This window comes from Populus nigra, chromosome 2 (assembly GCF_951802175.1).
Source record: "Populus nigra chromosome 2, ddPopNigr1.1, whole genome shotgun sequence".
Taxonomy (NCBI): domain Eukaryota; kingdom Viridiplantae; phylum Streptophyta; class Magnoliopsida; order Malpighiales; family Salicaceae; genus Populus; species Populus nigra.
In genome coordinates this window covers 43,960,409-43,976,124 of record NC_084853.1, presented here as the reverse complement: position 1 = coordinate 43,976,124, position 15,716 = coordinate 43,960,409, and the positions used below count along the sequence as shown (strand labels likewise).

At 33.7% G+C, this 15,716-nt stretch overlaps 3 protein-coding genes across 5 annotated transcripts; 1 reads left to right on the top strand and 2 right to left on the bottom strand.

Annotated features, from left to right (window-relative positions):
• Nucleotides 1-3,288: 3,288 nt before the first annotated feature.
• Nucleotides 3,289-7,822, bottom strand: LOC133681459 (cell division protein FtsY homolog, chloroplastic). 3 transcript variants are annotated; one of them, XM_062104510.1, is made up of 12 exons: nucleotides 7,477-7,821; nucleotides 7,283-7,387; nucleotides 7,125-7,198; nucleotides 6,972-7,030; nucleotides 6,564-6,601; nucleotides 5,542-5,662; nucleotides 5,362-5,430; nucleotides 5,193-5,275; nucleotides 4,716-4,784; nucleotides 4,032-4,094; nucleotides 3,802-3,958; nucleotides 3,289-3,570 (listed from the first exon to the last, which is right to left on the bottom strand). In XM_062104510.1, exons 1-11 carry the CDS (start codon nucleotides 7,783-7,785, stop codon nucleotides 3,845-3,847), a joined length of 1,104 nt encoding a protein of 367 aa, XP_061960494.1. In that variant the 5' UTR covers nucleotides 7,786-7,821; the 3' UTR covers nucleotides 3,289-3,570; nucleotides 3,802-3,844. The 3 variants fall into 3 exon arrangements, 2 of the variants coding, with proteins under 2 accessions (XP_061960494.1, XP_061960493.1); XM_062104509.1 differs by having other exon boundaries at nucleotides 3,844-3,958; nucleotides 7,477-7,820; XR_009836520.1 differs by lacking the exon at nucleotides 3,289-3,570 and having other exon boundaries at nucleotides 3,881-3,958; nucleotides 4,716-4,816; nucleotides 7,477-7,822.
• A 1,303-nt stretch (nucleotides 7,823-9,125) lies between these two features.
• LOC133681980 (uncharacterized) lies at nucleotides 9,126-10,410 on the bottom strand. Its single transcript, XM_062105193.1, has 3 exons — nucleotides 10,103-10,410; nucleotides 9,874-10,020; nucleotides 9,126-9,502 (listed from the first exon to the last, which is right to left on the bottom strand). Exons 1-3 carry the CDS (start codon nucleotides 10,325-10,327, stop codon nucleotides 9,359-9,361), a joined length of 516 nt encoding a protein of 171 aa, XP_061961177.1. The 5' UTR covers nucleotides 10,328-10,410; the 3' UTR covers nucleotides 9,126-9,358.
• A 1,868-nt stretch (nucleotides 10,411-12,278) lies between these two features.
• Nucleotides 12,279-14,935, top strand: LOC133682023 (AP-1 complex subunit sigma-1). The gene is made up of 7 exons (XM_062105260.1): nucleotides 12,279-12,458; nucleotides 13,559-13,645; nucleotides 13,872-13,963; nucleotides 14,074-14,182; nucleotides 14,303-14,338; nucleotides 14,546-14,632; nucleotides 14,716-14,935. The coding sequence occupies exons 1-7, from the start codon at nucleotides 12,456-12,458 to the stop codon at nucleotides 14,785-14,787; spliced, it is 486 nt and encodes a 161-aa protein (XP_061961244.1). The 5' UTR covers nucleotides 12,279-12,455; the 3' UTR covers nucleotides 14,788-14,935.
• The last annotated feature ends 781 nt before the right edge of the window (nucleotides 14,936-15,716 follow it).

Below are 15,716 nucleotides of genomic sequence, written 5' to 3'. Positions count from 1 at the left end.
TAAGTTTTTTTTTTATCAAATACTTTTAAATTTAGAAATTGGACTAAAAACTGTTTAATTAGTTTGCAAGTGTAATGGAGCTAAACAAAGTCTCGATCTAAATGAAAATTAAAAAAAATGAAAATGGAATTAAAAGAGAACTGCAGAGAGGAAAATTTAAAAAGAAATTGCATGGAAAAGTTCAAGATTACTTCAACGTTTAATTTTCTTCCAAAGAATAGAATACTTCGGAGAAAATTCCAAGTTTCCTGCATTCAATTACATCATGATGGGGTTAAAAAATATTGATAATCACAGGTCATAACGTGGCCGAAATCCTGACCATCCATTTATATTTAAAAAGACTAGGATTGAAATAATATACATATACTAATGAAATATGGTACAATGAATATATTGTTGTTAGCTTCATCTACAATCTTAATTACAATAAATTTCTTGCTGGTTTAGATTATAAAAAAATTCCGATAGAAATTAATCCGGTGAAACTCGAATGATCTCATGCTAATTTATAATTTGAAAAAAATTATATAAAAAATCAAAATAAAATTATTTTAGTATTTTAAAATAAATACTAACTCGATATTATCATGGATCTTACCTGTGACATGTATTCCCAGTTATTAGGGAAATGGGGTCTTATAACTCTGATATAACTTATAAGATGCATCCTTTTTTATTATAAAAAATAATTTGAAATATCGAGGTCAAAGTTTATTTTTATAAAAAAAACGGGGTACAAGTTAAACTGTTAAAGTCGTTTTGAATAACACACCTGGCGGGAACCAAACGAGGCGTGTGCTCCGCATTTTCGACATGCAAATTTGCTGGGCGTGGAACCTTCGGCGAAAGGATTAATTTACTTGGTCTTTCGCGTCTTTCGCCGTGTCGACCATTTTTATTTTTTTTTACCGTAACGTAATCGCTAGCTTTGGTGACGTTATCAACAGTATTAAAAAATTATCGATTAATGGCTGTCATGGGCACAAGTACAGGGTCATTGCTGTCCATAAATATCTTAGTATTAATTATTTAATTTAGAGTCTACTTGAGTATTTTTTAGTATTAACTCCAATAATTATACGTGGCATCGGGTTAAACTTGTTTTTAATCAGTTGATTCACAGCCAAGTGATTTGGTTTAAGAAGAGGTCTTTAGCTTGGATTGTTAGCTTAATATGAGCACTGTAGTTATGCTATTTTCATGGTTTGAGTTCTTATAATCTGGTCAGTTGTTATTTACACTTGTATTTAAAGTTTTCATGTTAATGAAAAAGGCATGAAAAACATTTGCAGTAAGTGAAGTATTGGAGGCTGTGGATTTTCTCGAATCAATTCTATTTTTTTTTCTAGTTAAACTTGACAATAATCTGTTTGTTTTTGCGTTTTAAAAGTGTTTTTGAAAAGAATTGATTTTTTTTTATTTTTTTCTTTACTTCAAATTAATATTTTTTGGTGTTTTTATATCATTTTGATGCATTTCTAAGTGAAAAACACTTTAAAAAAAACCGCAACCACACAATAAAAGTATTTTTTTTCAAAACTTGTATAAATTTATATTATTTTATATTTAATTTTTATCAAATAAATAAAGATTTGAACTTATAACCACTTAGTTATCAAAATTACAAAACCATATAAAAAAAACATTTTAATTATTAAATAAAATTTTAAAATATAATTTATATTATTTTCTTATCGAATTTACGATATTTTCAGGGGAAGTCAACTTCTCTTCGGATTGGCTGTTAATTTTAATCACAGACTTGAGGAGCAATCTGAAACACCTGGTCCTTTCTCGTGTCTGCCACGAGGTCGGTACGCTGATGTTTTTGTAGAACTTATAACTCTGATTCGGAGAGGTAGATTCCAATTTCTATACCTAAACTTGAGAATGTTCTAGAATCTTTTTGGCTCTAAAATCTTTTTAATTGCTTGTTCGAGAACTATTATCTTTACCTCTGCAATTGAAACATTTCATTATTAATAAAAAAGAAGTTTGATTGGAATGAGTCAGAATTTTTCAATAAAAAAATTGTGGGCTGAGCTATTTTTTATTTTTTAAAAAATAATCCTCTATGGATGAGAAAATCTGCCCTGCAGGCCGCTTGCGGGATGCCTGCACCTAGATTATATATATATTATGAACCCATTTGCCTTCGTTGTTTTAAGTACTATCGTCTAATTCCTACGGTTTTAAGGCTGCTGATAACGTAATCCTACGGTCAATTCTCTGTTCTTTTCCTCTTTTATATATATATATATATATATATATATATATTGTTTTAAATATTTGTTTTTCAATTTGATCCCTTAAAATTTAATTTTTTATCCATCAAATTTAATCCTCATTCTTTTGATTGTTACTTATTTTATTTGAAATAATTTATGAAATGTTAATTATTATTATTTTAATTTCTTCATCTCTCAATTTTTTTTATTTTTTAGATTTGATCTCTATTATTTTGATTATTATTTTTTTTATTTGAAATAATTTATGAAATAATTTTTTTTTTCAATTTCATTCTCATTCAATCTTTTAATTTGTAAGATTTGTTTCTCATTATTTTAATAAATTTTTAAAAAATAAAACATTAATAAATTATTTTCAGCTTATTTTCCATGACATAACTAAACACCAGAAAGCATTTTTCAATTTATTTTTCATTACACTACCAAACATCAAAAAATAATTCATCTTCTCAGAATTTATTTTTCTAAAATTTACTTTTTTTTAAAAAAATTACTCTTTAGGGGACCCAAGTTAGGAGTGGAAGTGAAGGTGAAGATGCTGGTCTTGTGAATATGTGGTGAAATTGGAAAATTCCTGTCACAATGCCAGACGACTCTTCCAGACGATCAATAATTTCCACGAAAGGGTGAAACAAAGTTGAAGTCGCAGCTTTTGGCTCACGAGTCTCCATGGTAGCTAGCTCTGAAGGTTCTTGGATGGAAATTTCGATGTTAAAACTTGACGAGCTTATAGTGAGAAAGCAAGATTTGCCGACCAATCTCGGTTTTGACAGAGAAGGGTTGGAATCGTTGCCCAATTACACACCCGTCCCTGTACTTCTAGCCCATTGCATATGCATCCTTCGTAATTTCTTTTTTCTAGTTTTGTTGTCACGGGTATTCTCAAACCACTTTCACATACCGAGGTTAAGTTCAGTTCTTCAAGAATGGTCGGAAGGGATATGGGTCCAATTACCGAAACTTACTACAAAAATATATCCAATTGAATAGAATTGGCTCATTTCTTGCATGATGGTTTAATGACATCAAGAAAAACTTAGTTACCATCTCAAAAACCTCTCATTGCCTTGAAATCCACAAGTATCATTCTGACTAGTGTTCCGAATTGCTAACTTTTGATTATGTGGACATGAGATACTTTTCACTTCTAGTAGTTCAACTCCACTAACTAGTAGGAAGGTTTCAAACATATAAATTGGCATGTAGCTGCAGCCTCTTTGTTCAATGCAACCATTGTCAAGGGCCCCATTAAGAAAACCCAGTGCTCTGTTCTTGCCAAGTAGCCCAGAATTTTCAGCAACTTTGAAAATTAATCACCCTGCAAAAGAGATGACGCAGGAAGCATACGTTAGCACTCATTAGGAATGATCAATCTCCTGGTATTTCTGGATAAGAGAACTTCTGTCACACTACTGCACAAGATTCTCAATCTTCATACTATTATCACCCCAAAAGAATTCATTCACTTTTGAAGAGTTTCAATGATCGATATCAAATTGAATGGAGCCAAAACATTTGAGCGTAGGAACATATAGAAAGGCTTAATCACCATGATTCAGATTTGCCATAATTTCAAATGATGCAGACTTGCCTCATGAAAATATGGCATTAACAAAAGCCTCGGCATCAAAGGGTTGGAGGTCTTCTACACCTTCTCCAACACCCACAAACTTTACAGGGATGCCAAGCTCATCAACAACACTGACCTGCATAAGAAAATTAGTCCCCTTAATTACCGAAATCATGAAACAAAAGGAATGCATTGAAACTGGAGCATACCACACAGCCACCTCTAGCAGAACCATCGAGTTTTGTCAAAATGAAACCAGTTATTCCAACAACCTGTAAGCGCAGTTGCATGTTAAAGACTCAAACAAGATGTTTAACGCTTGAAGAAAGAATAATAGCACCAAAGCATGGTAATGGGGAAACTTTACATGTATGAAAAAACAAAAGGTATAGTTGAGTGTGTAGCAATCAACTTGTCTAATTGTTCATTCCTTAATAACATTGTTAGGTTTGTTTCTTCCCCTAGATAATCATGTTTAGATTATGGTCTCTCTCCTTTCCTCCTTTTGGATTATTCCTTTGGATGCTCTAAGAATCTTCTTTTCCTTCTTCCAAAAATTATCACAGGCACAAAAATGCCAACAAGGAAGTTGAGAACACGCAAATTATAAATGAAGAGATAATTACTAAAATATTTTGCTAATTTCTATTCTACAAGAATTCCATCTATTGTTTAAGCTCAGTCCTTGGCAATGCAAAGCAATTTTTTTGGAGTAAATAATGGTCATGATAATGTTTCCTCCCCAAAACTCCAGAACATACATATATATTCACAAGTCCCAAAAGGGGTTAAATTGCATATAATCACATTTCGGAAAAGTAATTAAATCATCTTAATGAAAACAATGAATAACAAGCCCTGTTTGATGGAGAACTATGAGATAGGGATATTACTTCATTGAACTCTCTTGCTTGTGGAAGCATATTCAAACCAGTAGTCCCATCCAACACTAGTAAGATCTCCTGCAAATCTTATGAAATGGCATTTCACAAATCTACAAAATTGGTGTTTCAAATCAAATCAGATATTTGGAATGACAAAGCAGAGAATTTCGATATTCAACTCATGCAAATGAACTTTCCATAACCAATGATCATAACCATATATCTTATCTCAAAAATCCATATAGAGCTGTAATTACAAAACATTGAACAAAAGATTTCAAAGGATTAAGATTTCAGCTAAAATTTATCAGATTAGAAACTTGTAAATTAACCATGAAAGACGGTGTTGGAGACGGAAACAATGGTACAGCAGTCAAAACTTGAATAAAAACATCACAATGAGCTCAAAATTATAAAATTTTACAGGATGCATTGAAACACTTCAATGCTAATAAGATATTCAAGGCGGCAAACAGTTGAGCTTACATTAGGTGCACCACGAACTATTTTGCCTACAGCTTTCTTACATGCGATCAACTCTTCCATGAGGCTGTAATTAGTGTGGAGACCTGACAAATAGATATATATTTCAAATATAACAGGTAGAAAGCACATAAAAGTTAGATAGATAATCATGGGATATCCGTAGACTTACGTCCAGATGTGTCACACAAAACAACATCAAATTCTTGTTCTTTCCCTTTCTTTACAGCCTGAGAAAGAACTATTCAGAAAGCACTTTAAGATCATATGTTAGTAGCTATACCAAGTTATCTTTTAAAGATTGGTAAAAGCTAAAGAAGAGACTGATTTCATTAGAGATCCAGTAGTCTACCTGATGATGCTTTGGCCTTTTCTCCGTCAGCCACAACAATCTCACACCCAGTTCTTTCAGCCCATATCTCCAACTGATCACTGGCAGCTGCCCTAAATGTATCCCCTGCTGCCATCAGTATCTGGAACAATAGCAAAAGCACAAGGAAATAAAGATGGACCTATTGTGGATAAGACAATCTCTGTTTTTGAAAGCATCAGGTGGACAAAAGGATAACCTAGGCAACAATTCAGCTGGAAAGAGAAAAATGAAAAGAAAAAAAGCACGCATGCACAAGCACTTCAGTAGGATTCCTGAACATAGCATTCCGACTGTACTTCCTGGTACACCCTCTACAATTGCAGATATTAACTTTATTCACTCCCCTAGGAGACAACATCAATTTTCTAACCCCCTGTGATAATTCTATCTATTCAAGCAATTCATAGCAAAGCTTTTCCAGAAGATCTATAACATATTATTCAAATAAAGGGCAGTTCAGAATTTTCTTCTGCATTTGGACATACAACATATTCTCTGTTCTAGTTTAACCCAGGATAGTAGGATACAACAAAAAGGCAGAATAAATGTTATATTTTGAAAAACAAAATACAGCATGCATTGCGCTACAATCATAGTTTCAGTCCATAAAGCACAATTCATCAAGGAATTTGTGTGAAGTAAGTCTTTTTGAAACACAGACCATGCACTTTAAATGCAAAACAAGGCTGAAGGTTTTGCATTCTCCGATATAAATCTAATCTTAATCCATATCAGTGGAATCAACACACAGTATTGGTATTTGGTAAAACAACATCATCGAGAAATATTACACCAAAATTCAACAGCATATTCATTAAATCTTTGAGTCCTCATCTCTATAAGCACATTTTCCTTGGGATGTCAAAATCAATTGCCTGAAACTTTGAATGATATTATCTTCAATTCAGCTCTAAAAATCACACAAATACCAATTTTCTAATGCTCTCTCTCTCTGTGTAAAGGCACTTATCACATTGCAGAAAAGGCAAACAAAATCTCACCTTTGCCCCTTCATTCTTCAATCTATATGCTAGCTTTCCTGCAGCAACAGTAAATGAGATCATATTTCTTTAGCAACAACTAGAAACAATATAATAGAAAAAACTCAAGAACACATGTTCAAGAGAGCGTATTTAAGCAGACCTTAAATTTCTCAAAAGTGTATTAAAGCCTCTCCAAGCTTCCAAGTAAAATCTACAAATCAAACCACCCCAAAATTTACCACCTAATACTTCACCAACTTCCTTATCAGAGCCACACTTATCTCAACGTGTACATTACCAGAAACCATTAAAATGTTGGCATTCATCGGATTGGCTTAGGTAAATATTCTGATAACTCAAAAAGTTCACCCTCATTTCCAAAATTCAATTCAAAACCAAAAATTAGAAGCTCAATTCTTGACTTACCAAGAGATGTCGTCTTCCCACCACCATTAACACCAACTATCATAACAACAGCCGGTTTCCTGATAACACAACACAAACCATAACAACTCCAAAGGTAAAAACCAAACTTTACCATCGCACAACAACAGAGAATAAAAAAAAAAACATCAGAACCTGAATCCAAGTTGAAGCTCGGTTTTATTCCCTTTCTTCTCTAACAAATCCAGCACACTCTTCTTCAGTGCATCCTACAAACAAAGAACATTGCAAGTCAAATGCCAATCTTTTCTGAACAGTTGAATAATCAACACTTATAGTAATCAAATAAATACCTTTATTTCACTCCCTGATTTAAGCTTCCCTGCTAATATATCCTCCCTCAATTTCTCCACAATCTGAATAGTAATTCTTGGCCCAAAATCAGACACCAACAAAGCCTACAATCAAAACCCAAATATAAAATAAATCAAAACTTCCATCCAATAGCTTCCAAAAAAAAGCTTAGAGTTTAAGCATTTCCTAAAACCTCTTCGAGTTCGTCGAGAACACGGTCGGTTTCAGAGAGGTTCCAGTACAGTAAGAGCTCATCAATGACAGCAAGGTTGTCTCTGGTTTTGGAGAAACCTGAGAAGATTTTTTCAACATCACTTTTGGCTTTCTCTTTTATTAAACGACCTAGTTTAGTAAAGAACCCGGTTTGGCTGGCTAAGCATTTGAACCGGGTGCGTTTGGATTGTGGGTTGAGCCGGGTTCTAGGGATGGTGGAGAAGAGGTTATTGAGTTGTGGTGGTGGTGATGGTTTTGAGAGGAGAGAGAGATGAGCTAGAGTTGCCATTTCTTACTTCTGCAACTGTGAGTGCTTTGTTTTTTATTCTACGGATAAACTAGCTTTCAACGATGTCGTTTCGGCCTCAAATCACTTTTTTTTCTTGCTAAATATTACCTTGGGATTTTATCGAATTTCCTTCATGTTGCCTTTAGCTTGGCGATCAAATGTTTTTGTCTAGATTTTATTTTCTTTCAATTTTAATTTTTAATTTGAAAAACAAGAGAAAATTACTGAAAAACAAAATAAAAAATAAAAAAATCATGAAAAATATTATTTTTATAATTTATTTGAAATTATGATAACAATAATGGTTTAAAATATTTTTTGTTTAGAAATATATTAAAATAAAAAAAATTATTTTTTTAAAATTATTTTTCATATCAATCTATTAAAATAATTTAAAAATATATAAAAAATTATTTTAAACAAAATAAACAGTGTGATCCAAACCGTTCCTTCCTTAGTATTAATATATATTTTTTTAATTTTCTTTGTTTTTAACTTTTCTCTTGTGTAATCAGATATAGAAAGTTTTTTTAAACGAGGTTAATTTTGTTTTCTGGGACTGATTTTTTTCAAATTTAATAACAATTTTTTTTATTTTTAAGATCATTAGATTTTTTTTTAGATGTTTTTAAATGATAAATTGATTGAAAAAAAATGATTTTTAGCCAAAAAAATTATGTCCTGATTTTCAAACCACCATTGTCTCCATCCCCTTTGCCAAACCAATCAACCGAGGTGTCCTAAGAGGAGTCTTCAGATGTCGAGTAGCTTCTCCCTTCAACATTCATCGAGCTGCTCAGTGAGTTTTCAAGTAAAGATGGAACCTTGTAATCTCTTTCCCTGCAAATTGCTCGTAGAAACAAGCATCTACATGCATAACATTGCAGAGACTAGAAGGCAACAATAAAAGATGCTGAATCTGCAGGTGAACCAGAAATGACCGACAAAGTATTGAATTTGTGAATGCAGGAGCTGTAACCGTTGCCATGTTCTAGGATTATCATGTCCTGTTCCTGAGTCCAGTTCAGCTTCTTTGTTTTCTTTCCCGTTTACGATTCACAACTTCAATTTGCAGGGATAAAAAGGTGAGATTACCCTAAAGTTGGCCCTTGGCAGAAGGAAAAACCATCCCTAGAGTAAGAACCAACCTTTCCCATACTTCATCCAAGAAATTAATTCTTTCATCTGTAAATGCACTGGTCATCATTAAAAAGAATCAGAAACAAAGATCCTTTTCACCTTGAGCTTGGATCCACTGCTGACATTTCTATTATGATAAAACCAACAAAAGATAGCTCTGACCCATAAGAATAAACTCGATTCAAAAGTTCAAACATCCCTTTTCCCCATCAAATTCAGTTTGAAATGATCATTATTCCATTCCTGTTAGAGTTTAAACAAACTCTCTACAAAAAGGCACATAAACATATATAGTCTATCAGCTATCTGCAACAGGACATCAGAGTATAGCCATGGGCATCTCATTCTTATTGAACAAATGAAAAGACTTTATTCATGGTTACAGGCAAAGCATTCAAAAAGTTACAGACTCATATGTAAAACCACAGAAATTTCATAACTTGGCAGCATGCATGTGATAGAATGTAGCACGAGAAGTAAAGACCAACTTCTTGGTTTCCTTGATTCTGAATTCAGATGCAACTACAGTCAAATTCCTTCCACTCTTGAGTACGGACCCTTCAACCAGCAACACCTCCTGCCAAGATAAATTGTTTGATAGTAGTAAATTAGATAGAAACCCTGAAGCATGTGAAACCAATCTAATTATCACAAGTAAAAAAGTTACTCTAAGAAACTAATACACAGAAGTTGCAATGGCAAGTGAACGAGTTTCAAATTAAAAAACTAAACAACAAAACAAATGCAAAGGCAGGCAACTGAGTGGTGGAAAATCTTCTGAACATAACAAATTGATTGAATTTCATTGCATCTAATTTTCTTGGGCACACACTTGCATAATCTGGAAGACTGGTGAAACCTAAGATTGAAGAACCCCATCATTAGTGTAGAGGCTTTTCTCTATTACAAATAAGGCAAGCACGAAATGGCACCAAAAGAGAAACTCACATTTAGTTTTGCTGCAGAGAGGTAACAGATGCTTAATTCACCAAGAAAAAGTTTTTTATCATCAGCCACAACAGTTCTAGCACAAGCGATGGATGCTCTCTCTGCTATAGCCCCAACAGCGCCTCCATGGAGCCCATTATAGAAATTCTATAGCAGTTAAAAAAATAAATTGTTTTTCAATCCAATTTCTTGATGAATTAAACACAAGAGAAACGAGTGAGAATCTTACGCCAACAACGGGCAAGACAGGGACGATACAGGAGACACGGCCACGTTGGACATGGCCGGCTTTAAAGAGATCGCGAAAGAGATCGGAATAAAAGTCTTTAGAAGTGGAGTTTTGAGGGAGAGAGGCATGGATTCCTACGCTTTCAAAAAACCTTTTGACTGCTAAGACATGCTCTGAAGGTAAGTCTTTGGAGATGGTCGTTGAAGAAGAAGAAGTTTCTGTCATCTCTCTGATTTTTTCAGCTCCACAAACGTGGAATCTTAGACCACAGCCTGAAACCTGCACAAAAGTGCTACATGACAGATTGCTGATGTGTTGGCCCTTTTATATTGGACAAAAATCAAGCGTGGGTCCCAGACAGTTTTTTTAAGGGTTATAACTGTAAATTTGAAAAAAATAAATTCAAGATTCAAAAGGCCTCGGTTAAAAAAAAAATCAAATTAGAACCCCTGAAAATCAAAACAAATTCTGTTTATGTAGGAAAATAACAAAATTAACTAGAAAAATAATAAAATTGATAAAACAATAACTTCTAAGTATAATTTAAAAGCCTTCCTAACTACAACCGGCTAGATTGAGTCGATCTCCAATAGGCTTGTAGAACCTTCTGAACAAATTCCTTTTTAACTGTTAAGTGCTGCCTCACTTCGAACTGATCATATCTTGCTCGTTTTTCCTATATTTGCTCGTTTTATTTAGGCAGAGAAGGCTACTTAAAGAGCCGATGATGCCGTAAATATTCCAGTGGATGTGGCTTCACGAAGCTGCTCGTTCCATCGACGGAATTTTTTGAAATCAATTGCTGGCAGGGAGTAAATTTAGCTGGCTGACGACATCTACCAACTACAACTTCATTATAATCTTTTGTCATCGTTAGCATTTAGCAGTGGATGCTGAGATATATAAGAAAGAAAAAAGGAAAAAGTGTTTGACAGAGATTTATATGACAAAGATAGTACAACTAGCAGCTGCTGGGTGGTGTAATGCTCTAAAAGCTGGATCATGGGCTGCTGAAATTGGACAAGAGTTGGCCAGGGACCAGGGAATTACTAGACACCTGCATCTAGAGATTGTAATTTCCTGGAAAGGTGGGAGAGCAACTCGTGACCAAGGATCAAGAAGGTGGGGGACCTCGACTCGATGCTTTGCAAACAGATACCGTGTCCTGTAATCAATAGGAAATGGGTAATCGGAATTAATAAACATACGTTTTAAAGGGCTAATTTCTGTACTCACAATGCTCTCTGCTTCTGGTGTTCATCGAGGGACTGAGGTTTGTGCTTCCCAGATGCTCCTCGTTTTATTTGGGACAGAGTCTGCTCTAAGACTGTACGATTATAGGAGAGTTTCGAAAGACAGCATGGAATTGGCGCTTTCAGGGAGAGAAAAACCCCCCATACAAACGTAAATGCCTCAGAATATTTACATCTGAAGTCTTCAGGCCACACAAATAATTACAGAGAGGGGAAAGGTAAGAAAATAAGAATATGGCACTGTTGGAATAAAATGTTTATAATCTTTTTATTTTTAATATTTTTAATCTATATATTTTAAAAGTTTATTTTTCTAGAATATTATTACATTTTTTTATATAAAATTATTGATTTAAACATATAAAAATCTAGAGAATTTTTTTTTATAGATATTAATTACTAATCACCTGAATTTTTAATATCAAATCATCACGTATCTTAACTAAAAAAATAAATTAGATTAGATTAATCAATTATTTTCTTACAATATTTATAAAAATCAACCCCGGAGATGACGTGAGAAATATAGAATTATAGATCACACCCGCTATACTATAATGCAAGTGGGGAGTACTCACGCCGAAGGGAAAATAGAAAGATTCGAGTGGACAGGCCCAAACAAATAAATCTTCTGAACATTTGGGCTAAAAGCCATTATCCAAACTAATCTTTCTAAGCCCGGCCCGATCAAATTCATTTCACCACTTCCCTTCCCTTCCTCGTTTTTGGGGTGATTAAAAATTTAAAAGTACGGCAGTTGGTTTTTAAATTGTTTATTTTAGAAATATATAAAAATAATATTTCTTAAAAAATTATTTTTAATACGTAACATTAAAATTATTTAAAAACAATATTTTTTAAAAAATTGTTTTATAAAAATACTATTTAAAAAAAAAAAAAAACAAATTCTTCCGTAACATAAACTTCGAACTGGCACCTGTTTTTTTTTTTTTTTCGACGTAAAAGCAAACCGCCAGGCGGGGCTTTAATTAACAGCAGACCCATCTGCTGAATTCAGTTCGATCTTCTCTTCTTTTCTGCATATATTTTTGGAGATTTTGGTTTCTGGGTCAATCACAGAATTGCTTAACACTAACAAAATGGTAATTCTTAGATTGAAAACCCATTTTCTTTCTTATATTTTGAATTCCCATTCTATTTTTCCTCTTTCTATCTACTGGGTTTTGTTATTAGATGAGGTATTTGTCATGTTAAAGAGATCACTGAATATGATTGGAATTTGGTGCTGACTTATCCAATATTCACCTTTATCATGTACAAGAGTTTAGATCTGACAGTAACATTTGATGATTTGTTTTGTTTTTCTTGTCGATTTTTACCGTATCTGGGATCGAGGGTTTCTTTTCAATTTTCAGTCTATGCTATTGAAGAATGATTGATTAGTGAGGATCTTTAAGGGCTGAGCTGACTGGTTGTTTGTACTAGACTCTACTAGGTAGGAAATATGGCTTTGGCTGTAGTCAGAATTTCGATGATTAGGATATGTATTTAATTGTTATAGTTTTGGGGGTGATGAATTTGTTCGCCGAAATTGCTGCAGCTGGATTAGCATGCAATGTATTTGGTGCTTTGGATGACATGTGATCTGCTAAGTGAATTTGGAATGGCAGATTTAGTATGTCTATTTTATTTACCATTGAAAACCACTGGAGTTTGTAGGCCAGACCTATTTGACACCCGATATCTCATTTCTGTACAGTAGAAGATCAGTGGTAATATTAATAATTGAAAATTATATCTGGTTAGATACAGGGTTAATGATTGAAAATTATAGCTGATTAGATACTGGGTTAATGAAGTTCATCTCTTGGTTTTCTGTCAAAGAGTGAGTTATCATGGTTTGATTCGGAACATGTATGTCGAAGATGAAACCTTACTTAGTTTGGAACTTTCTGAGATGAAAATCTCAACGTGGTAACTCTGGTTTCAGTAGTTGTCTAACTTGTCTGGAGTGAAAAGGGGGCACGGAGAACAGGTGAACAAAGTAGTAACTATTGTATTAGTTTTTATGCATATCAACCTTGATATGAATATAAACCATTTTATCCCATGCTAATTTTCAGATAAATGCTTTTCCCAGAAGGATTTAGTAATTAATCAATTATTTTGTTTTCAGCTATTGTAAAGTGTAAAGTTTCTATGCTAGTGGTGGTTTTAATGCCCATCTTCCAATATGTTTCAGATTCAATTTGTACTCCTCATTAGTCGACAAGGAAAAGTGAGATTGACAAAATGGTATTCACCTTATACACAGAAGGAAAGAAGTAAGGTAATGTCAATAATATCTTCTCTTCGAGACTGTTGTGTTGTAGATCAACTCTTAGATATGTATTTTTTTTAAATGCTACCTTGTCGATGAGTTTTTGGACCTTGCAATGCCTATTTTATACTGTTCAATTGTATATTGAACAATTTCCTATTGATATTTCTCTGGAATTAATGTGGATTTTCTTACATTATCAATACTTATTTATATCTTAATGCACCTTGAGAAGGTCATCCGTGAGCTCAGTGGAGTAATTTTGTCTCGAGGACCCAAGCTCTGTAATTTTGTTGAATGGAGAGGACTCAAAGTTGTTTATAAAAGGTAAAGCTAGAATATGATTCAGTGTTTTGCAGTGAATATCTGGAAAATGTTCGTCCATCCATCTTAGAGCGCTGATAAACTTTGTTGGTTCCAATGTGCATATCATGCAGGTATGCTAGCCTTTACTTCTGCATGTGCATTGATCAAGAGGACAACGAATTAGAGGTCCTCGAAATAATTCACCATTATGTTGAGATTCTGGACCGATACTTTGGCAGTGTGAGTGAACTTAGACTCTGGTTTATTGTAAGGCCTGCAAAGTCTTTTTGACTGGCATTCTAGTTTCCATTCAATGGTTCACATTTATTGATAGTTTAACAATTTATATTTTTTTTCCAGGTCTGTGAGTTGGACTTGATCTTCAACTTCCATAAGGTATGCCTGCTTGTTTTTCATTTCAACTTATTTTTAGTTTCAAGCATTTCAAAGTTAATTTTGGTTTACCCCATACTGTAAGTGGTATGATGCCAGAAGTGGTTTGTTCCAAACATGTCTCAGTACATAAAGCATATTTTATTTGTCTCGTGCATGGATACGAAAGTTTCTTTGCTTATTTATTTGTTTGCTGCTTTAACATTGAAGGCCTACTATGTATTGGACGAGCTTTTGATAGCTGGTGAACTTCAAGAGTCCAGCAAGAAAACAGTTGCTAGGCAAATAGCTGCTCAGGTACTGCCTTTTCTGTTCCGTATACAATTTCTTAATTTGTTTATTTGTCAGGATATCTAAGTGCTACCTTGTCTGAACTACAGGATTCATTGGTGGAGGCTGCAAAAGAGCAGGCCAGTTCGATTAGCAATATTATTTCCCAGGCTACGAAGTAGGATACAGGATTTGTTAAAACTTTGAAGTGTTGTTCCATTTGCATTGAATTTTATTATTCTTGAGATCTGAAATGTATGTTATGTATGTTTTCTTCGGGATGGTACACTGAACTATATGTTAAATGCAGCTCATATATTTTCTGATTTAGGTCTTGATCCAGTGAAGATTGACTAACTAAAATTTTCTGAGTATTATAGCCAAAATTTGGATTCTTTAGGAGTAATCAACTGAAGATACCCCATTGTTAACGCAAGATTGATTAACATAACTGCATATGCCACCCCATTTTCTAGGCTGAACTTTGACCGTGTATGTGTTCTGAAGCTTCAGCTTGTGTAGGGTCCTGATAGATGCATCTGTAGCAATGACTGGTTTGTGGGAACAGTGGTTCCATCGGCCAGTTGCAGCTTTAATGGCACAGCATGGCTGCTATCTACTTCCCTAGTGGGAATTCATTGCCGTCCATCCATCGATTTCCTCTCTTGATATCAGGTAACAGAGAGCTGTGGTCTTGAGACGTATCAGGGAAATGAAACAAAGCCGCACCGTGACCTATCAACCAGGAATTAAAGTCAAGGGCATGATCCCTGCTCAACATAGCAGTGCCTATCTCGCGTATTTTGTAGAATGCGAACCACAACTGTCAATGAACAAGAGGATGAGCAAGACTGCTATGATGTCTTCCGCTTGTGTTGTTTACTAGATAGGATAAAAAAAATTACCGTGTTTTAAAAAAATATGAATCTGGGTTTAATCATTTTATTTAATTATATAATAAAAAAAATATAAAACTAGGTTTATATTTAATTATATATAAAAAAATAACAATATCAGTAAATGGATTGAATTTTTTTTAAAAAAAAATTATGATGACATGAAAAAAAAACTTGTAAAACTTAATTTTAAAACAATTAAACGTAATGCTGAA

Excerpts from the sequence above, each read along its gene's own strand:
- LOC133681459 (XM_062104510.1), bottom strand. The coding sequence starts at position 7,785 with ATGGCAACTCTAGCTCATCTCTCTCTCCTCTCAAAACCATCACCACCA. Across the intron at positions 7,199-7,282 it reads AATCAGGGAGTGAAATAAAG|GATGCACTGAAGAAGAGTGT; the intron begins GTATTTATTTGA and ends CTTTGTTTGTAG. Across the intron at positions 5,276-5,361 it reads TTTGTGTGACACATCTGGAC|GTCTCCACACTAATTACAGC; the intron begins GTAAGTCTACGG and ends TCTATTTGTCAG.
- LOC133681980 (XM_062105193.1), bottom strand. The coding sequence starts at position 10,327 with ATGACAGAAACTTCTTCTTCTTCAACGACCATCTCCAAAGACTTACCT. Across the intron at positions 10,021-10,102 it reads CTGTCTTGCCCGTTGTTGGC|AATTTCTATAATGGGCTCCA; the intron begins GTAAGATTCTCA and ends TAACTGCTATAG. Across the intron at positions 9,503-9,873 it reads TCTCTGCAGCAAAACTAAAT|GAGGTGTTGCTGGTTGAAGG; the intron begins GTGAGTTTCTCT and ends TTATCTTGGCAG.
- LOC133682023 (XM_062105260.1), top strand. Across the intron at positions 14,339-14,545 it reads TGATCTTCAACTTCCATAAG|GCCTACTATGTATTGGACGA; the intron begins GTATGCCTGCTT and ends TTAACATTGAAG. Across the intron at positions 14,633-14,715 it reads CTAGGCAAATAGCTGCTCAG|GATTCATTGGTGGAGGCTGC; the intron begins GTACTGCCTTTT and ends TCTGAACTACAG.